This window comes from Empidonax traillii, unplaced genomic scaffold (assembly GCF_003031625.1).
Source record: "Empidonax traillii isolate 1590-97213 ecotype Southwest subspecies unplaced genomic scaffold, ASM303162v1 scaffold112:size1231168, whole genome shotgun sequence".
Classification (NCBI taxonomy): domain Eukaryota; kingdom Metazoa; phylum Chordata; class Aves; order Passeriformes; family Tyrannidae; genus Empidonax; species Empidonax traillii.
Genome location: NW_020955305.1, coordinates 261,111 through 283,983, shown reverse-complemented (window position 1 = coordinate 283,983; position 22,873 = coordinate 261,111). Strand labels below are relative to the sequence as shown.

The following is a 22,873-nucleotide window of genomic DNA, read 5'->3' as shown; positions in this document are numbered from 1 at the left end:
TTTTAAGCTTAGTAAGTTTGTGTTCTAGATTTGACACTGGTTGGTTTTCTTTCCTTATAAAGTGGTTATAAATTTTTTTATTTATAGTATCAGTTCAATTTTGGCTTTAGTTTACTGATTGGTTATGCTGTGTACTGATGGTTATGCTGTTTATGTATTGATTAGTTATGCTGTTCCAAGATAGAGGATTTTTTGTGGGGAGGGGGTGGGAATTAGATAAGACTTTTTTTTTTTCCTTTGTCGTCCATTCTTGAACTTTAAAGGTAATTACAAAGGACTTGTTTTACTGGTCAGCTTGTTACTTGGCTTATATTGTAATGTGTTTATAGTAAATTTTGCTCTTGATGTAAATCATCTAGAGATCTTAGTTTGTTAAATGAGACTCTTATTTAAAAGTCAGCAAGGTAATATCTCTTTCCTCTGGAACATATTTTTATAAGAAATCATTATTAGGGAGATGTTTTGCAGTGTTTAGGTCTCTTGACCCTTCTTATCTTGTTGAAAATCTAGCTTCAGTAATCTTTTAGTATTAGACTGCTTTGTTGCACAGATTCTTTGGTAAATAGATTAATCTCTGGGTCTTGTGACTGTATTAATCTTGCTCTGCTGCTTAGGTTTGTTGAGGGATTTCTAGTAATTAGGACATCTTTGTGCTTGGTCTCAAAACAGTTACTGTTTTTTTCTGGGATTCTAATGGTAGGAAGTAGGAAACAGTGGAGACAACCAGATGTATTAGCAGTAAGAGGTTATTTGGTTACTTTTGCTTTTCATGTTGCATAAAAAGCTTATAAATATTTAAGTAGTTTTTGCAAGATACTGACCTGAAACAGAACCTTCTAAGACCGTATTAACTGTGGGATTCAGTGTTAATATGCTCATGTAAGAGACATTAAAAGAATAAAAACACTTCTTTAAAAAAGTGCAGGCACTTTATTGCCTCTTCTGATACTTCATTATGGTTGCTTGTAAACTGTGAAGTACAGCAAGGCTAAATCAAGAATATTAATGTCAAAATGTATTTCTACAGTAATGCAATTCTTGCTGAATGGCGCCTGGAACTTTGTATAGTCGCATGATCTCTTCTTGGTGGGAGCTTGTGCTTATCAAAAGAGCTTTTTTGATTTGCCTCCTCATGGCTTTCATTAATAAAACATTCTGGAGAAAAATGTTGACACCAGGGGCAGTGGAATACTTCTTGTGAAGAGATCTTGTGTATGTTTTGTTGCAAGACTAATTTAAGTATACTGCTTCCAGTTATTTAATTTTCAGCATTTTACTGTTGCTTCTGACTATTTTAGGGTGCTTTTTAGTATTACGTGAATAGAGGATACAGAAAAGTTTCTCATGATGCTGCTTGGTCAGGATATTTATGTTCTTTTTGTAAATGGTCTACCCATAACCCTTTTTCCATATGTGATGCCTGTTGTTGTTTTCAGTAAAGCATGCACTCACCAACAAAGCACTTTCCGGGAGTTAAGCTGGACATATGTGAGCCATCTCAGCGTTGTGAGTGCATTTTGAGGCTTTCCTCTGCTGGCTTGAGGTCAGAAATAAAACTTACTCTTGGTAATAGTCATATTAAGGACTCAAACAGCAGGCTGTTAAAGTGAATGGAATTAAATGAACCAGAAGGGCAGTAAGAGCATTTTTTTTTGTTATTTTAATTTGCTTAAGAGAATGAGATTACAGCCAGAAAATTGTCTTGTCAGACAGCCAGATATTACTACTTGGTCTTCTCTTGCCAAATGCTCCAGCTCCCCCCTCCCCAAGCCCTCTGCCAGCTCACTGTGAGAGCCAACAGTGAAAGCCTGGGCTAGTCCTTTTGTTGTTTGTTGGGCAAAATGTCACCTAAGCATTGCTTTTTTACAAGATCTGAGAATTTGGGTAAGCTGTGTTTACTTAAAAAACTAGCAAAGCTCAATTTTTCTTGAGGTCACCTGTTGTTTGTAAAATACAGAAGTGTATTTATAACTTGAAAGTGAGGAGGATGCTCTGATTTGCTAACGTAGAACTCACTTTTACTTACTGAACTAAGGGAAACTTGGTATTAAATATTAACTGTATTTAATGAAGCCTGGAAAAGCTGATGTTTCAGGTCACTTGTGTTGCTATGAAGTACTTGACGGTTTTTTCTTTTTTTTTATTAAATTTTTAAAGAGTTATTCTGTGACTGTAAGAATCAGTGTAAATATTTGTTTTTAAGTGTTTGATGTTCCCAACTTGTGCCTTCCTTGTGCTTCCCAGCCCTTAATCTTTTTGCTTCTAGTTTATCTGTGTTTCTTCATTATTTCTCTCTGTTGTAAACCTTTCCAGCTATCAAGTAAGTTTAAAACTAGTCAGTGGGCTCATAAGTGATGAAAATTGAAAAATATCCAGGTTGTGTACAAAGGCCTTTTTTTTCTTTTTTTTTTTAATCAAAAGAATTAATCTATTGTAATAAAAGATGGGGTCCTTGATACACTTGTTTGATATGTACCTTTGAAAGACTGGCCTGTTAGTAACATTAGCTGTTACTATCTCTTTTCTCTGAATTATATTCTGAAATTTTTTAGATCAGGTTTGCAAGTTTCATCACGTCCTGTAAAGCTGTTAGCACAGTACTGAGGTTTTTTTTTCTGCCAGCATCTAAAATTAAGCTTCAACTCAGGTTTTCTTTGCTGATAAACCTTTACAATTCCAATCAAATTTCTTCTGCAAAGTGATTTTTTTTTCCCAAGACTTCCTAGGTTTGACTGACTGAAGAAGAGAATTATGAGTAAGTTTTCAAAAGTCTGTGAAATCAGATCTTCTGCAACTCTACAGTTTATTACTGTGACTTGTGCTTTTTTCTTTAATTATGTCTCTGAATCAGTGTTGAGAGCAGTATTTGTTTCTCTTCCCCTGACCCTTGAGAATTCTAAATTGCAGCAAAAATAAGACTAGTTGGCCTTAGATAAATTCCCACAGTTAGTGAGTGAGGGCATACCAATGCCACGGGGTGATCAGCTATTGCCAAAGTCTCAAAAGGAGAAATGGCCAAGGATCTGTTATAATACAACATTGCTGCTCAGAAAATTCTTTATTTTACTGTTTAAAATATAAAAATGTTGTAATTCATTCCCAAAGCACTTTGAAGTCACTCCAGAAAACCGATTCCAGAAAACACAGAGCGAAGTTAACCTGGCTTTCTTGCAGTAGCCTGAGCATAGCATTGTCTGGTCATCTCCCTGCACCCTCACTGTTGTGACTCAAATGCCAATGAAACACCTTGCCTGACACCCCCAGCATCCCCATGATAGAGTTAAGGATGTGTTGTTGGCCCTAAACTGCCTGGAATTATCAGCTGGTTCGTTAAAGGGCAAATGGTCTTTTCACATATTTTGTGGCTAACTGTGCTCCATATGTGTCCTGTAATCTTATCCTAGTAAATAGCTCATCTCAAGTAGCCACCCTCATACTTCTTACTCAACTTGTACCTTCTGTAAGTTCACAGTGCAAGTTAATAATTTCAGAGAGTATGTGTTCTTGCATTAGAACTTGAGCTTAGAGACTTTTCACATGCCTTTGGAAAGAAAATTAAGATATCCTTGGAAGGAAAGTGCTCTGTAATTTCAGGTTATTTGGGTAGAAATTTATGATTTCCTGATACTCTGAACTGAAAATGGAGTATTTAAATGCTTAAATCCTTTCTCTAAACCAAAAGCACCAAAACACAAACCAAGGAATTTGCTGTTCTTGACTTTTAAATTACCTTGTCTTAAAAAAAGGAAAAGAGGGGAAAAAAAAAGGGGGGGGGGCAGGAAAAAGGGAAGTGCAAGTCACTGGCAAAAAAGTGCAGAACTTGACCCCTGGGTGAGACAACTGTTCAGAGCCAGCTAAATCATGACTGTAACATTGGGGAATCTCCTCTGGCAAAACTTGCTGTGGAAACTTGAGGAGCAACTGTCTCTGTCTGTCAGCGTGGTCTTTCATCTGTACAGTACCCACCCGAGCAGAGCTGGCAGAAGAGAGCACACAGTACATGTGCTGTGTCAGTAAATAGCTTGCAATTGTAAAATAGTCTCTAGGGCAGAATTTCAGTTTAGCAGGGCACTTGTGAGTGCAGATTCCCCCAAACTGCATGCGGGACAAGTTTTGTGCCAGTGCATGTAAATGACCAATTAGTATTTGGCCATAGTGGAATCAAATTGCAGATAGCTGAAATCTGTTGCTTGTGACAGTGACACACAGCCAAATCTTGCCTTATTTTTAGTCCGTTCAGTTGAGGGAGGATAAATATAAAACACAAGCAGTGCAGTCTTGGTGTTCTGCACTCAAAGTACAGAAGGAAAGGAAGCTGCAGGGTCCCCTGTTTGAGAACAGACTTAAAGTATTTACAAAATTATCGAGAAGATTATTGCATTGCTGATTGTTTTCATGTACGCAACCAGCTTACGTGCTTGTTCTAGAGGGCTTGGCTGCTGCTTCTAACTTCACAAGTGCCAGAAAGCTTTAGTTAAAAGTACAGCTGGAAACTACGTAGAACTTTTACCAGATTTTGCAGGATTTGGCTCTCTATTAAATGTGTGGGGTCTTGGAGCTGCTGCTGCATTCATTCAGACTTTTTCTAGTATCTGAGACTGCCAAGGGAGGTGACAAGTTCTTTCCTCCCCTGGTAGGTTCTTTTAGGGCTATTTTTCCTCTAGCAGCTGCTTCGAGACCTCTAATTCATTTCTCTGCTGACCAGCAATCCTGTGTCTCCCATTTGGGGCTAAATGCTAGTATTAGTGAAACTATAGAAGGGAATGCAGCAGAAATGTAATTAATTAATTTCTTTAAATTAAGGAGGATTGAGGAAAAAGCATATGGCAGGTGTATTTGCCAGTCTACAGCAATTGAAAGGTTCATGAAGGAGCAAAAACCCTCAGATCTTTTTGAAGAAGTCAAACTTTTCAAATGGGTTAAAAATATTGGTGAGAGAGGTAAGGCAGAGGGACTGATGTGACAAGGTAGAACCTTATTTTGTCAGAAGTCCTCAGCAGTAATGCATTGGTCTTGTATGTAGAAACAATGGCTTTATAATCTGAAAACACATTAGTTGTATTGTATTGTGGATGAAAAGTTTACAGTTGGATTAGTGTTTTTTGAACTGGACAATTTGTTGAGACTACTGACAACTTGTAGATTAAATAGATAAAAGCTGACAGACAAGCCACTCTTTGTGCTGGACGCTAGAAATATTCATGATCTGTGTTAAATGTAACTTAGAATGTTGTTTTAAAAGGAAAAAGTCTCAACCCTTACAGGCTTCCCTGTTGGTTGTTATCCGGATTACCCATGCTGTGATGATCTTTCAAAGAGATGTCAGGTCCTGCAGGATGCTTTACTTGAGAGGCAGCAGGCACACTCTGAGGAAACCTTGTGATGATGCAGGGATAGTGTAACTACTGAGCTTTATTTCTAGACCTGAGGGCGGTGAACAGGATGCAGAGACACCTTGGATTTCCACAGAGCTAGTTTTGATCCAGTTCTGTTGCTCCTGAGACAATTCCCTGTGGATCTGCCTTCTGCATCTCAGTCTCCAGAGTTACTGTGGGTTATTTCACCAGCAGAGAAATGCTGTCTAAAAGTAGTTGAGGCTGTTGTGGATATTGCCTGGCTCCTGACTTAATGAGCCCTTCCTAGTGGTGTTGGAGAGCAGAAACAGTGATTAGCCCTATTGGTATCAGCAGCCAACCAGTGGAGGCCAGAGCTAATAGCAAGCTTGCCTGTCCCTTCTGCTGAACACCACAGGTGTGGTGTCCTGGTGCCTCGCCCTCACAGCCCTCTACAGCTCAGGAGCCAGTTTACCTCTGTGACCATTACCAGTTTTTCTAGGAGTCCTCTGGTTTTAGTCATACTGTCACTAATGATCCCTCTTCCTCTTTGCCTAAAGCTTGGGAGCATTGGTGAGCATATCCCAACAGATGCTGCTGGAGGCTCCTGGCTACCACCTGGCTGGCTCCTGGAGCAGGTGGCAGTGCTTCTGCATGGGTCTCCCATTTTTTTGTCATCCAACATCACTATAGGCCATTGCATCTTTAAGAAATGTTCACTACTGTTTAAAATCGTGTTTGTCAATCCTATATTCTTGTGTCAGACTAGGAAACAGAGTGCAAAAGTGGTGTCTCTTCCATGTTTTAGGACATTTAAGGCCTGTGCAAGCAGCTTATTAACATTGGTCTTAGTACAATCTTAGGAATGCATAGATACTGATGTGGTGCTCAAACCTGCTTAGAGTTGGGTTTCTAATTGCAAGGGCTTCTTTGGGACACTGAAAGTGTGGCACTCCAATGGCAGGGATTGCACCTATTGTCCATCTGAGTGCTTTTGGGAGGGGTGTGATATTTCACTGCCGTGCTTTACCTGAGTTCTGTTTGGAGTTGCTTTTAATATTAAAAGTGAGTTGTCAGACTCAGCAGGAAGTTACTAACTCAGAAGATAAGCAGTAATCTCTGATGAGGAATGTGCGTGCTTTTCATGTCTGAATTTGGAGACAACACATGATTTTTAAGCTACTGTGAAGGTATGTGTTCGGTGTTTAAGAACAAATATTGTTTGCTCATGAGTTGATAAGCAGTATCTTATTCAGGTTTGGTAAATTGATGGCTGTCATATGCTCAGTTTAAATTAGTTTGCAAATCAACCGATAGGTTTTTCCATAATAAGAATTGTTTTAAAAGTTGATGAACAGTGATGATTAAGATCTAGACAAAAATACTCTCTTATGAAACCAATGGTTTGTATTTTATTATACATGAGGAATGCAATGTTCTATCTCTAACTTTTTTAACTTACATTGAGCAAAGCATGTAACATATGGTCCTACTCTGGAAAGACTATAGAAAAACCTGTTTCTCTTTAACACGGGTTGGATTAGGATTCTGAGAGACTGCCCGATGCTGTCCTGTGGACAGGGTTTTCATGTGTTCATGTGTTTGGTTTTTTAATCTCACAACACTTGCTGTAGATCCTCTGGCGACTGCACTGCTCGCTAACTTGTAAACGTCCGTCTTTGTTGGGGCTGGTAGCAGGGAGGAACCAGGATAACAAATGGAAGGACATTCGTTATCGTCGGTTAAAAAAAAAAAAAGGTAAAAGTCAGTTTTGACATGACAGACAGATATCTCACTTGTAGTTATTAGAAATTAAACTCTGGTTCAGTAGATAGATTGTAGGCCAGTTGTGAGCTGTCACTGCTATTGTGATGCCTTGTGTTCTTAACTAGGAAGCCCCTGGTCACAAAGAAATAACTGGCAGTATCTCTCTCTCTTTATGGTTATGTTACTCTCTTTATGGTAAAGTTACTGAACAAAAAGTACAGAACCAGCCAAGTCAAGAAATGGAGTCAGTGTCAGATCAACTTTATTCACAGCTTCCAACCTCAACTTCGCACACTCATGGGTGTGATACTGAGTGAAAATCATGTCCCTATGACCAACTCTGTAACCTGTGGTACAAATGCAGTGTTTTAAGATATACAGTTGGCAATTTGACAAATAATATAGGTGTTGGGTCTTGGTGTTGAGCTGTCTGATGCATGGAAGTGGAATTAGATCTGATGGATGGCTTCAACAGGTGTGATGAGATAAAAAAAGATTTCAAAGTGCTGAGATGGAGCTATCTAGAGCTGCTAATGGAGAATATTAGAGAAGGGTGTTTCCAGATTCACTCCTATGGTTTAATAGTACAGCCAAACCAGTTGAATGGCTTGTTCCCTCCTGAAGGGATTTTTCAGGGGCTGGCAGAGCATTCCAGTGAAGCTTCACTGTGTGACTTCTCTTGTATCCTTTGAACTTGTGTCTTCTCCCTGATGGTTTTCCTTTGTGGGTACAGTGCTACGTAAGACTGAATCAAGTCACTCAAGCCCTTTCCTGTAAGGGCAGTGAAGCTGCTCTGTGTCACTTCACCGTAATAGGCTGAGGCAGAGCAGATGGGCTGAACCCAGCTCATCCGTCTGCTTTGCCACCCAGCCAGGGTGGTCCCACGTGCCCTTTGTCATGTGGGCTGGCTGTGAGTGCGTGCATGACTTCTGCTTGTTGGACTTGGACCATTAAAGAGTCAGAGCATTAGCCTGAGCCAGAGAGGAGGCAGCTTTGGCAAGTGGGGTTTACTCATTAAGGTGTCAGATGCTCCCCGAGTGCCCAAGAGAAAGTCCAACCCATTCAGTAATGGAAGGACTTCCTTGCTTTTTCCATCTAGTTTTAGGGTACTCAGAGCTGCATTTAGGTTGCAGGGTGGTAACCTGAGAGGGGCTGTGCTCTACCACCACCATAATCCTACAGAAGCTTGAACTCTATGGATGTTTACCCATTTGATGTGCAAATTTCTTAGGTGGTGGTTGTTCTGCTTCCTAGAGTGCAAAGGTCTGCTGAAGTCAGATCAGAGCAGCGTCCCCAATAAGCCCATATGAAATATGGAAATTCAGTCTTCCCCAAGTAGTATTTAAAAAAAACAAACCCCAAACTTGTGTTGCCTTCGGAATCCTACTGTTGCTTAGAGGAAGTAAAAAAACCCCATAAAACCAAAAACCTAAACAAACAAACAAAACAAACCCAAAAGATAGTAATTTGGAGTTATTAAATGCACACTGTTTCAGGAAATACTGGAGCTAATAAATAAATTCAGGCTTGGAGATTATTCTGTGGAAAGTACTTTAGCATTTTTCTGTTTGCTTCCTTTTCAAAGAGGAGTAATCCCAGCGCTAGGAGGATGTGACCACCAGCAGCTTTTGAGATGAATTTTTGGGTGAGGAATGATTTGACATGCAAATACATTCTTCAGTATGATCATTTGCCTTAAAGTCTGAGAATAATTTTCATGTGACCTACTGTTGATGTTTCAAGTGAGATTAATATCTGTTGGAAGAAATGCTCAGAAATATGCTTGAAATTCAGCTGCTCAAAAAAACCCCAACATGACTCTATCTTGTGTGTTAAGCTGTTGGGAAAATTGTATCTGCCTAAATGAATCTTAATGCTTTCTTTAACACATGAATAAAATATATATATTGGGGTATAAACCTTTGAAATTAGTTGTGGTATAATATTTTCTCCCTTTTCCTTGTGATTTTTATTGTATCTACCTTTATTCACAAATATGAAGGAACTGAGCAACATAATTCCTCCTAAAACCCCCCAAAACTGTTGAAAGCAAAAAGAAATGGTGCAGTTTTACTTCAGCAACTACGGGCTCTTTCCTTGGTGGTTGGAGAGATGAACTTTTTTTTTTGTTTTGTGTTTTTGCTTTGGTTGGTTGTAAGCCAGCAATATAAAATGATTGTAAGCCAGCCACAGAAAACAACTCACTGTATTTTCTGTTGATTATAGTACTACTGAGATATTTCTGTAGTAAGATCTGGCAGAGCACGGCTTCCAACGCGTGCTGGTTCCTTTTGTTTCTGGATGTGAGTTGTCATGGTAATAAGCCAGGAGCTGCAGTGTGGAGCTCCTCATCTGCTCAACGCTGGCTCAGTGGTGACCGTTTGTGACAAGTAACCTCTGGAGGGATGGTCAGGGACTCCTCTGGCAGCAGGGGCTTCTAGAAAATCCCAGTTTACTAAGTGGAGGTGCCTCTGATACTCTGAGTGGTTCTGTAAATGAGGGTATTGCTGGCTGGGTTGGGATGGAATTGTGCCTGGGAACTGGTTGTGGGGTGTTTTGTTTTGTTTTGTTTTTTTTTTACCAGAAAGTGAGGTTTGTGTTTCTGGGTAGTTTTGGGATTTGTTTGGTTTTTGTTGACTAGGGGGAAAAAGTGCATAAAGCAGAGGGTGGAGCGTGATGACATTCAGCACTTGGGACAGTGCTGAAACCCCTAATTCATTGTTGGGCTGCACCCTCCCAATAGTGCAAGGAGGTCTGTTCCAAGGTCTTGTTTTAAAACCAAGGTGTAATGCAGTGATGTCCAAGAAGTTAGATGAAATACAAGCAGCTGGGACTGTTAGACCTTCAGATGCAGACAGATGATCACAGGTGATTTGTGCAGAGGTGGCTTACTGGGTTACCTCTTTATTAGCTCAGGAACACTGATGCCTTATCCTGTTACTGAATTTATGGTTTGTTTGCTTTGAAACCTGTAGACTTATTAAACGTTCTAAAAAACAAACAAGCAAAAACACACCAGGAAAAATATCTGAGAATTGTCATACCTTAATCTTGCTCTCGCAGCTCTTAAGGAATCCTCTAAGTAGAGCTAACTACTCACCTTGTTTCTGGAAGGCAACCTTACCTGATGTACTGTGGTCTCCTTTTCCTGGCCACCTTGTTTACTCTTCCTGATGTTACTCTCTAGGCTGAGGTCCTCTAAAATGCTTCTGCCATGATCACAACTTGGTACTTAGTAGGAGTAACTTTTTGCCTGTTTACTCCAGGACATTTGTGTATCGCTTTCATTTTTCCCTGTTTCATTCTTTGTTCCTTATTTTTGTTAAACAAATTTCGTTATTTAAAAGCTGCCAATCATTGTAGTCCTCTATATTTGAATAAACTTACATAAAACTGATCTCTGCTACAAGTCGTTGTTTAAAAATAAGCACCACTGTGTTAGTAGCTGATATATTTGGTAGTGCAAGATTAATTTTGATTTAGTAGGATATTTGGTCTTATTTCATACAGCTAATGAAAAATGTGGGAAAAATAACCCTCAAAAGAATTTGAGACTCTTCTTAGCATTGAGGAAAAAAAAAAAAGGAAACCCCTGTAGGAACTGACATAACTCTCAAGCAAAAATATGAATGTGCATTGAATGTGCAAATTAACAGATATGATACACGCCTCCAACTGTTGACTATAAATATTGAAAGGTGCAAAAAGGCAATTACCTGTATTTTTAATGGTGAATAACGTTAGTGCCTTTCATAATTATGAACTGTGCAGCCAGTAGGAGAGATTTTTTGTAGTGAAACCATTTTGTTTGTATTTGGACATGCGACCAACATTTGAATTTTTGACTACAGAACATCAGTTTTTGTGTTAAGCATTTAATTGTCTGACTTCTGAGAGTCTGGAAAGCAGAAAAGACGTTGCACTACCCTGTAATTTCATATGCTCATTTGTTTGTGGACTTCTGTGACATGACAGGCTTTCATTTCTCATCTACCCTTTCCATGTTCATCCCCATCTTATGGGATGATTATAATAATGAGTGTCGGGTTTTTTTTTTGTTTTTTGTTTTTTTTTTTTTCTTTATTCTGCTAAAAGCTTATGAAACGCAGGAAAGGGGGAATCAATTGTACTACTCTTGAGACTGTTAAGTCAGGTAGTGTGAGTGGGTCATTGAACCTTCCAACTCGTTTTTGTCTACTTCCAATCAGGAAAAATTCTAAAATGCAAAAATGAATATATGTTATGAAATTATATTTTGAGGGAAGCTCTTCAAAAAGAAAGTAATTCACAAAAGAAATCAAGTATTGTATAACCAACCAAAAAAAGACAGGAAGGCTGATTTCAGGACCCTATTGAAACTATTCCTCTGCCACTATTTTACTGTGATCCTATGGTGTTTCTCCAGTCTCTGACATTGAAGCAGTAATGCAGTTAAGTCTTTGGAGAAGATATTTTTGTTCTGTACTGGGACAACTCCCAGTTGAGACAAACTCGGAAAATGGGATTGCTCCTTTTTCTCTATGAGGTTTTGGAATTGCTCCTGATTAGCTTAATGCGTGGGTGCTGCAGTTCCAGATTGAAATTGCCTGTTCATCCTGTTTCTAGTTCAGTTTAAAATCCTACCCATAACAAATGTCCCCACCCTCCCAATGGTGGAGATAAAAATAGCAGTTTTTGTGTGCCAGCGAGTCTTAACGAGATGACTACAATATCCCTTTCCTACTGCCTAGAGGAAATGAAGACTTGGGTTGGCTTGATGGCCTGTAAGCTGCGCTTCTGATGGAGGCCAGTTCCCAAGCTTAGTCATGCCTGATTGCTGTGGAGTGATGTTTTGTCATGAATCTCCTGAAATATAATGCATGTTAGTTGGGACAAATGCATACAGGTTTAACATGGTAACATTTTTCAGAACTTGATTGGCCACTAACACATTTGGCTGCAGTTCAGGTAACTAATTTGGCATTTGATGACTCTAACAGACCTCTAAATTCCAAAGTTGTTTTGAAATCCCAGTCAGCTGTTTGGGGTCTGAGTAAGAAGGTATTTGTTTTTAGACGCTCTTCAGTTTCAAATTGTCTAATAACTGTCTTGGAGAGCTGTGGTTTTGAGGTAAATCAAGCTGTTGCCTGAAATAGGCACTTATGGAAAAGTGGGCTAGGCTGGTGGCTAACAGACTGGGGACAGCAGAGCTACTCTGCTACCATTGGTTGTCTTCTTACCCATGTACCTGGGGTATATGGCTCTTCTCCTCACCTGTCTACAAGAAATCTCATTTTTGCTTCCCACCCCTCCACTAAGTTTTTCATATGCCGAGCAAAAGAAAAGGAAGAAATTATAATGGCAATGTGGTGTGGTGGAGGGTACTTATCAGAGCAGTTCTGCTGAGCTGAGTCCACTGTGTCTGTGCTGTGAACAATGAATTTCCATTCTTGCAGCTTGTCTGGGAGCTAATGGTGCTGCTCCTTGGTAAGGGGAGGGCTGTACTATGCTGAGTGGTGACTGGTTAGGTCTGGTTTGCTCTTGTCAGGAAAACAAGCTCCACAGGAGTAGATAAGGACAAATAGGATTTGAAAGTGTGCTTAAAACTGATTGATGAAAAGGATAGGAACTTCTTCAACCCTACTGTGAGATCATTGAAAAGGTAGCATCACCTGATTCTGTAGGTGTTCTGTTTGAAGAATCAGCCTGCAGTATTAAAAATGTCAATAATTTGACAATAGTAAGTGTTAATTGACTGTTATACAAAACTGATAGACTAAGCTTTGCACTCTAGGTTATGCTTAGAATTTGTTAGGAATGCATACGTTTCTCCTACATTCAGGAGTTTCATTAGTCTCAATAGCTTGCAGTTTCAAAATAGGCTTCTATAAAGGAAATGGTTGTTTCAGGTAGATTTTCGAAAGTGAAGTACGTAACCTATATTTATCCTTAAAACATGGCCCATGGGATTTCATTTATGGAAGTACCAATTTGGGCCATTAAACATATGTGATTTCATTTACATATTTAATTTCTTTCTGTGTAGCTGCCAATTCATTATTGAGTCAATAAGTTGTTTCCAATAACTTAGGCTTTAGGTTTTTTTTTAAGCCACAGATCTTTGTGTACACTAGTAAGAATGGCTTGCCGAGATATGTTGCTGTACCTTACAGTGAAATTAAAAAGGACAATTTATCTTAAATTGGTAGTGTAATAGGTTGTATCCTGGCAGACCTCCTGCGTGGCAGCTCCCACTCCCACCTGTATTTGAAGGTCCTGATGTAAGAAAAAGAATGTAAAAAATTTGTAGCACATGACAAACACTTCATTTTAATCTCTTCGGCAAATTTGTCTTGGTATGGCTCAGCGATAAGTGCATATGTACCTGGGCATGCTCCTGCACAGCAGTTATGCTTCTGTTCAGATTTTTTTCCACTGCTGGGACACTGGAGGTGAAGATGAAGTTTTCATATTAATGTGTGTATGGCAGTGATTTTGATATCAGCCATACTGGATTTTTGTGTCACAGTGTAGGTCAGTTATTGTGGTTTTGCTCCTGTCTTTTGGCAGTTTAGTGCTTGCACCATTTAGTCACCCTTAGGTCTTGCCTTCAGAGAGGGTTTTGGCTGGGATAACTGACATACTCCCTCAGCACTGCCCTGCCTTGCCTGCGGGGCTTGCTGACTCTGAAGGCAGTAGCTCCTGAGCTGCTGTTGGTGAGAGCCTGGCATTTTAGTGTGAACCAGATGTGAACAAACATACTTGGGAGTGGCCACGTCTGTTCTGTGGACATGGAAACTTTTGTTTAAGCCAGATGGGATTGATGCTGCCGTAGTCCAGTCCTTCTTTTGGTGATGCTGGCACTGCTTTGGCCTCAGTGAGCCAGTACAGGCAGCCAGACAGGCCAGTGCTAAATCAGTGCCAGAGGAAAGAAAGAAAATATAAGTGCTTGGTATAGCAAGTCAAATAATTTCGCGTGCTGGATGTGTGAAGAAAAGGGAAAAGGACAAGATCCTACCGCTGCAAAGAAAGATAGACAGGACTTCAGCAGCCTTGGTTTGGATTGTGGCTTCATTGCTCAATAAGAAGGAAAAAAGTTGGCATTGCTGCTCTTGTTAGAACATTACAATTTGGAGAGTTCCCACTTTGAGCTAAAATAACTGTTTAGTCAACCCTACAGAAATGACAAATGCCTCTCTTTTTGCAAGCAGTTTCAGGGTCTGTTTAAACCTATCGAAGACTTTGAGGTCCCACCTTTTCCCCGCTGCATGAGCGGTTGCCTTCAAGACAATGAATTAAGGAGTTAGCTTGTGTTTTATTTTTGCCCTTTGATATAAAAGAAACCAAACTGTTGTAAGATCAAAGCTGCTCTCTTGTTTGCCACTTCACAGAAATGAGTGGATTTCTTACAGAGCAATGAATTTCTCAGCGTTTTGCTTAACTGTGGCAAGGATGAATAGTTGAGTTGGGCCTGTAGTTTCACACCTTGATGCAAACCAGGACTGAAACCAGAGTAAGCTTGCAATTTTTAGAGAGGATTTTTTTTAAAGTCCGAAATGGAAAATTTTCACATGTGAATTATCTTACTAAAGTAAAAATTTCTTCCTTAAGCTAGTGTGAATTCGGGCCCAGCATTCTATGTTTTTTTGCCAAATATGTTTGAAGCACAAATCAAATAGATAGAAATGACTGAGCATAAACATATGCAGATTTTTATTAGAATGGAGAGCAGAGGTAAGGTTGCAGACCAATATGTTTCTGCAGATCTAATTGAATTTGAGCTGTGTTAAAACTTGAGTCTCTGTTTTGTTTCAAAGTACAGTCAGAACTTTAAAGTGAGCCATCTGACACCACGGAAACAAGCAAATTAAGAAATGACACCGAATTAAACAAGTTTTGTGCTGCTCCATACACAGCAACCAAAGCATATGACTTTGGCTGCTGTCCAGATTTAAGTGTAGATTGTATTTCAGTCTTTTATCTTTCATTTAAATAAAACCTTGCCTTAAAAGCTGTACTAATTTGTGCTTTTCATTTTGATTTTGGAGTCTGTATTAAGCTGTTTTTTCGAACTGTTGCCTAAGTCTTTGTATAGAAATTGATTCTTGTAGCAAGGTCAGCTGAGCCCTTGCATGGCTTCTGCTACTCTTTTTCCCTTTCAATTCTGCTGACTGGATAAAACTAGAAAGCAGAATGTTGGTAGTTCCTCTGTGCTTTTGTGCAAGTAGTCCTTACTGTAGCAGCATAGTTAGCCAGCTGTAGTGGAGATGATTATCTTTTCTCCACTTGACATGTTAAAACTCTTATAAAGTTATATTTAAAATCAATGAGGGGAGAAACTGTAGAGAGTAACTTTCTCTGAGGTTCTCATGGTTAGGTCTGCCACCTCGTGGTCATTTGGGTACATGGCTTGTAAAATCGGCATCCAGAGAAGCACCAGCCTGCTGCCGTCACCTGCTTGTTTTTATACATCCTGTGCATTAGCTAGAGGCAGGTTTCAGGAACACTGTGAGCTAGCAGGAATGTTTATGTAAGTCACAGTAGGGTTGAATTTAGCTTCTGCTTTAAGGGTTCTGCTCAACTAGGCGGCAGAAATCACATAGGGAGGTTACGTCCTTGAAAGAAAAAAGTTCTTTCCCTGAGAGTTTTACAAGTTTAGTTTTTATCAAGTGTCTAAAATATCAAAATCAAAAACTTTCATAGCTTACATACCTAATTTTATATGTGTGTGTTATTTTCGTGAAATTACTTTCATTTCAAGCATTTAGAATCTGCTTAGGACATTACAACACTTGGCAAAAATATTTTGGAAGGACTCTTGAATTCTGTCAGTTTACTTTTAATTAAGGGAATGTGTTTGATATTGTTAATTATTTTTAAAAATTGTTAATGTTTGTGTTTGATATTGAGTATTTTTGCTAAGTGAACAAAGCATATTTTTTTCTGAGATAAATGGAAAACTGAGGTGACCTAATGACAATACCTTGATATTCTGATTTTATTTTTTCTTAAATTGCTTTCCTACTCTTTCATGCTGCAGACTGACTGGAAGCATGCAGTGCCTTCTGACAATATATGGATATATATTTGCTGTTTTCACTCTACTGCAGTTTTCTGTACCTTGCACTGTTATGGAGAAGTTGATTGAAAGGAGTGTTCCTGGTTATTTTTAACTTCAATTTCAATGCCAAAGCTTTGGTGCTAGAGGGAGCTGTTACCTACCAGACGCCCTCTGGAAAGATACAGCTTAATGAATGGGCAGCAGCTCACTTGGCCATTTTTCGGAAACAACCAGTGCGTGTCAGCTGAGATGTTATAATGACTATTTGCTTTGATAGGACCCAGCTGCTGAGGCCACTGGTCTGTTTTCTTGCTGCCTTTTTTTTTTTCTCAAATAGAAAAAAAAGCCCCAACCTTAATTCTCTTTTTAAGACTATTTTAGTTGTGCCCCCCCTCACTCCCCCCCAATTTATTAAAGGTTTTTAGGTGTTTAGATGTTTAATGTCCCTTTCAACCCAAACCATTCTATGGTTCTGTGACTCCCTTCAGTGATTTAATTCGTTCCCTCTGCATTGAGTCATTTCAGCTGCCTTTCTCTAGGAACATAACCTGAGTTCATTAGTGCTTTGTACATCTGGAGGGTCACTAGGTTTGTGTCATCCATCAGTTTTGGAAACCAAATGTCTGTGGATCCCTGTAAGCTAGCATCATTAATGGTTCCCTGTTTTGGGAATACTTTACAGCAGATAAATCTCTGCCACTTCTGAGAAACCTCAGTGCAAGCTGGTGGCAGAAGGGTTACTCTCCTTCTGTCTCTGCTTGCTGTTAGACAGACTTGCAGGAAATGAGTTAGAGTAGCACCTTCTGGCCAGGCTCTTTTCCATCTAATATGCTGCTATGAGCATCTAATCCTCAGTGCTCCACTCCCAACTTCCCATGGTAGCTGGTGCCTTGTGCTGCGGAGTCTGCACGTCTGGATGAGCAGCAGTGGTGCCATGGAGACTGTCTGGCTTGCATCTTACCCTACTGCCTGCACAGGGCTCCTGGGAGCTTCTACCCACCTCCAGCCAGTCTAGCAAGTAAGCAGGTCACTGACTACAGCAGACATGCCTTTTCACACACTTTTATTAGTATTAAAAAAAAAAAAAGACAAGCAGCGACTGTATTTTCTCTTCAAAGCCTTCTGTGTGCAAGGTCCCTCTGTCCCAAACCATGTATAATTACTTGTGTCTTTGTTGTGCCCTTTACTCCTCACAGGGCCAAAACCTCTAGAGAGCAAGCGAGCAGAAGGACCAGAATAGAATTGAAATTGCAGTATTTTGGCTTGTGCATTTCTCCTACTTTTTCAAACTGAATATTTGCCTTTTTACAAAAAATGTTCTTTTTGATACGGAATGAAAGACCTCTATTTAGCCTTAACTGCTGAGTTTAACTCCTGATATCCTTTCTGACCTGTACTGTGGTTTTAACAAGTACAGTAACATTTCTACACTTAATGTATTTAGATGGATTTTATTTTTATTTTTCAAATTTAAGTTCTCTGAGTGACTTCAGTCCTAACATCTTTGCTCAAATAACACATCTAGCATTGTCATTGTGTCTGAAAACAAGTATTTCTGTACTTTGTGGTCAATTTAAAATACACAAATATTTCACAGTGATCAAATCTTTCATAAATTTCTAGCTTTGTTATATTCCATTACTTGAAAACATCTCCTTACAGTAAGTTATGGAAGTTTTATTGGTGTTAGTTTCTTCTGAACTTTGTCAACCTCAGCTCGTGGTTGTGAACCATTACTCCAGTTTTCAATGAGTTATGGATAATACTTTGTCTCTCAATTAACAAATTTTAAGGAAAGAAAAAGGATAATGAAACAGCAATGAAATCAGTGATCCAGAGTTAAATCACCTTAGAGGCTGTGGGCTGCACTCAAGTTTTCTCATAAGTCATGTGGTCATTTTAAGTATAACTTGAGCAAAGCCTCTAGCCTGACATTGGTGTTTCCCTAGTTACATCTCAGGAAGTTTTAGTCTTCAATGCTCTTTTTTATCTCTTTATTAATGTTGTTTTGTGAGCTGCATATTGGAGGTCCACAATGGTGAAAGTAATATTTTACCATGTAACTAGGATTGTGTTTGTGATTTTTTTTTTTTTTTAATTTTTATCTCGTGCCAATAATTTTCTGTTCATGCCAGTTTTTTTCATGTGTAAGGTTGTGGTTTATCATCCATTTGAAAAGAATACAATTTTACAATATCTCTGTACAATGGAGTATTTTGTTAGGCTGTTTTGTACTTTTTTCTTTTACCTGGAACAGGAAAAGACCTATTCCTTATGACCTTGCTTTATGAAACAAACGGAGGTTTTTGGCTATGTTGGCCTCGGAAAGCAGGACAGTGATAATTGCAAAGTAACTCTCTTGTAATCTGGGTTAGACTTGTTTCCTAGACAATGAGTAATGACAACAAAAGCAGAAAGATGTGTTTGATGTGGGAGTGGTATCATTCCTCCCCCATGTCAGGTTCCAAGATATAATCAAAGGTATTCCTGCAATTTGCCTTTAACCTCCTGAAAATATTCCTACTACCCCAATAGGAGGGTTTTGGATGCTTTCAAAACATTTTAAAGAGGTATTTTAACAGCTTGTACCAAACTAAGAATCCTAATAATGTTTTCCTTATGTTTGTAGGACTTGGAGATTGTTTATTCGTATTTACATGGAATGGAAGCGTTGTCGAATCTGAGGGAGCATCAGCTAAGGTATGATACTTTGGCATTAAAAAACACATATGTTAATGCACAAACAAAACAAAGGAACAGTAATTTTACTAACTGTATGCTACCTCTTGTGTACCTATCTCACACTGAAACGCTAACTTTCACTGCATCTATTTCTTCCTTTCTTCACTGTCCTAACACTTTCCCCTTCTATGTGTGCATATACATCTCTATTTGTTCCTTCCTGTTTCTGTCTATTGTGGATGCATTTGTTTTCTTTTCAAACTTTCAGACTAGAAGTAAATGCTTTACGTACAGCGTATAAGGTCCAGTCCTGGTTGAAAGCCCATATATAGATGAAGTCATTTATGTAATATAATAATCATGATAGCAGTATGTTATTTAGCTTCTGTTTCAGCATGTGCTTGCTTTTGTATGGAAGTTTTAGATGACTTGTGTACAGCACGTGCAAATGATACTTAGTAAAAATATCTAATGAAGGTCTTCCCCTTTTTTTTAAATCTAAAATGCTTCATGAAGCAAGTGACCTGAAGTACAAAGTTTCACATGAACTCCTGAGGTTTTGGTTTTGTTTTGGGTTTTTTTATGTAATTGTTTCAGTTGTCCTCACATGAACATTTTACAGCAGAGGTTCCTAAGAGTATTTAGACACTGATGTGAAACTGGCAGCTGCAGAAGGAGGCCAAGCACATCTTTTGTATGCCCTGTGGGGTGAGAGGGTAAATTACTGCTGTTTTGCATCCTGGGGCATGCCAACATTTGCCACATCTGAAGATGCTGAGGCAACTTTAACTTGATTAGTGCTGGTTTAGATTCTAATTTCTGACCTCTTGCTTTGTCATTCTGTGAGAGTCCACATTCCCAAGCCAATATTCTGTAATTTGGAAAAAATTAAAGGTGGGATTTTCTTTCTTCCAAAATGCTCAAGACACATTTTGTAGTATGGATGTTGACTTCAAAGAAGCCTCTGTAATTACTTTCGCTTTGGAAGGAGTCCATGGTCACATTCAGCTAAAGTATTTTGTGTTCTGTTATTATATGCGAGAGTTTTAGCACATGAAGTTTTGCATAGCTGGAGTTGAACTGATGTTAAGTTATTTACAAAGATCAAAGTGTGCACATATGGTTGCGTGGTGTGTTGATATGTGCTTCTTGGCTTCCTGTGCAGAATGAGGTTCTTGCTGAGGAATGTGTGGAACTCGCTCTCCCAGCATAGTGAATTCCTCAAAGAGAGCTTCTGTTTACAGTACCATACATGGAAAAGGCTGGGCTGCTGGCAGATGTTGAACTGAAAGCTTTTATAGTATCCTTTAGGATACAGCTCTTCTTGTGGCAGTGGAATGCCACAAAAACCTCTGAGATTCATTAAAACCTAGTGCGTTAAATGTGGCCTCTAGTAGTGAATAACTTACCACATGGCTTGTTGGTGATCTCATATTGAATTTATTATATTTGTTTAGGAAGTGGACAAAGATCATATTCGAGTGATCCAGCAAAAATTGGACACCAGTATTGACCAGAACTAATTCAATTTTTCAAATACTTGAGGAAACAATCTAGTTTGTGCTACTTGGTCACTGTAATTTGTAGCTGTACCACTGTAACACAAGAATTGAAACGCTTGACTACCTTCTGTAAGAGGCATTTTTTTCCTCTGTTACTGTCCTAATAATAGGACCAAAATGCTGTAAAACTCAGTGCCAGTGGTGAACTTTTGTGACTTAATCAAGAATGTGCTTCCTTCAGATCCCAATTCAGAGGGGAACAGAACTTGCTTGTTACAATGATTCTGTTTCCTTTAACTCCTACTCTTAGATGGCCCATTGCCTAGCGTCATTTCAGACCAATAGGGTACAGACAATCCTTGAGCAGTATTTGGATTTTTAAATCTGACTCCTAACAATGGCTTTTTTCTGGTATCTTCTCACCGGTAACTTCATGTCCGTACCCTCCTTCCCTCTCAAAACAGAGGATCAGAGAAAAGATGAGGGTTCAGGAGGTAGAAACAGAGAGGAGCTTTTCAGTGTCTGTAAAAGATTTTGACAAGACCCAATTTTATGGTGGAGAGCAGTGTCTGAAAAGAGATGGTTCTGTGGTTCAGAAAGGTTTTTGCTGTGCCAGGAAGCAGGAAGATTTTTCATTAGCTGAAATGGATATGCAATACGTAATACTTAATTATATACAATACAGACATTGCCTGGAAGAAAAGTTCTCAAAGATGGCCCAAAGAGTAGGTCTAAAATAATGGGGTTGGAAGAAAGGCTGTGGTAGTAAAACTTGATTCCTAATTTGTATCTGTACCTGTATAGATATTTTATTAGCAAACAGAATTATGATATCAATTTTGTGTTAACAATTTCTTAATAGTCAGGATACCACTATAAGCCTGCTAGTTCTGGACAGAAAAAGCACTATTTTTTTGCGGGCTGAATTAATATGTAAAAATCCTGCAAGAGGTGAGTGCTAGGGTGACTTTTGTAGCAGTCTATTGAAATGAATGATCTAGGAAGTGGCAAAGAGAAACCTTATGTTACATCAAGCCCAGACCAACTCTTCCAGATCTCAAATCAACTTGAGAGTTTTTGCCTTAGCAGCAATACTTGAATGCTTTTGTCTGCTGGCAGCTGGTCATTGGTACACTGAGATGCTGAGGATGAATTGTGTGAGGAAAGAAAATTTACTTCCAAAATTTAAATATAGTTCCTCGTTTGAATGTTCACATGAGCCTCTTAGGCAAATCTCTCTCTGACTGTCTGTCAAATAGCCTTGGGGTTTGCAGTCTGCTTCAGAGACATAGAAAGGCCGAGGGAGGCAGAGGAATTTGTTTCCTTCCCCTTCCCACCATCTCCCCAGTAATTTGTAGGGCTGTTTCCTTAAGACAATAGACAGAAATGGCATGTTGATTTTTTGCTTTTTACACCAAATTAACATTGGATTTCCTAATATATGGTAAGTTCTATTATAGTTTCCCTCTATTATGCCACATTTGTCAGCCAGACAGTGAATGCAAAAGTACTTTAATCCTCCCCTCTAGACAGAAGATTTCTCTGCAGGAAATTCTCTCCACTTTGAGCCCTCTGGGATTTCAGCATTAAATCTCATGGTAATTTTCAAGCTCAATATTAGCAAAATGAGAAGCATTGATTTACTATGCAACATAATTTCTTGTTTTATCTATTGAGCTTGACTTGAAAATGGGAGCAGTTTTTATATTGTTTTATTTCTGATAAGTGTTGCATATAGTACATTTCCATCCATTTTTAAAATTCAGAATTGTTTTTTTTTAAAGCAGCTTTATCACATCACTTTTTAAAATGAGATCAGTATAATTTTGTCCATTTTTATAGAATTTTTTTTATGGAAACAGTTAGATCTAATGTCCTAAATCAAATCTGATCTTGGGTGAACTAATGACTTCAATGCTTATGTTTAAAAATTTGTTCTCTTAAATTATGAATCAGCTTAGCTTTAAATTGATGGTTAGTTTCTGTAAGTGCTGGAGGCATATGGAAATGCTGAATAATTCCAGAAAGTGAAGTCTTTGTGACATTGATAAGAATTGTAACAAGTGACTTCTTCTCTTTCAGAATGATGTGTGAAACTGTTAGATATGAAAGACATGAAGCAAATGAAGTTCTGTACTAGTAAGTATTTTTGCTTCCTTTTGTAGAATATTTAAAGAATTAATTAATTTTAAAGTGAGTTGAGGACAGTGATTGATGCTGAATCCCTTGCCCAGTGCACAGTGTGTAAATATAAATGATCCACTTCATTTTCATCATTAAACAGTGGAGAAATTGCTGGTGCCAGGGAGAGAGCTAACGGTGGCTTTTGCTTGGTGGTGCATGTTGTATTAAATTTATATAAAATTAAAGGATGTGGGATGTCTTCTCATTTGTTGTCATTTTGTCTTACTTCAGTTTTGTGAAAGTAGTAGTGATCAGCTTTTCGTGCCAGAGGTGCCAAATTGACAAATATAACATGGTTTATAATTAGCAGGGATGTGCTCTAATGTCAACTCAGATTTCCAGTAGAGATCTGAGAATTGCAATTG

The 22,873-nt window shown here is 38.8% G+C and overlaps 1 protein-coding gene across 4 annotated transcripts in view; it reads left to right on the top strand.

Annotated features, from left to right (window-relative positions):
* RAPGEF2 (Rap guanine nucleotide exchange factor 2) overlaps positions 1 to 22,873 on the top strand; it is a 181,410-nt gene that overhangs the window by 36,802 nt on the left and 121,735 nt on the right. For all 4 annotated transcript variants that reach the window (XM_027882830.1, XM_027882827.1, XM_027882831.1 and 1 more), the window contains exons 2-3: positions 18,770 to 18,840; positions 22,407 to 22,463. In XM_027882830.1, coding sequence (XP_027738631.1) covers positions 18,770 to 18,840; positions 22,407 to 22,463 — 128 coding nt within the window. The remainder of the gene's footprint in view (positions 1 to 18,769; positions 18,841 to 22,406; positions 22,464 to 22,873) is intronic.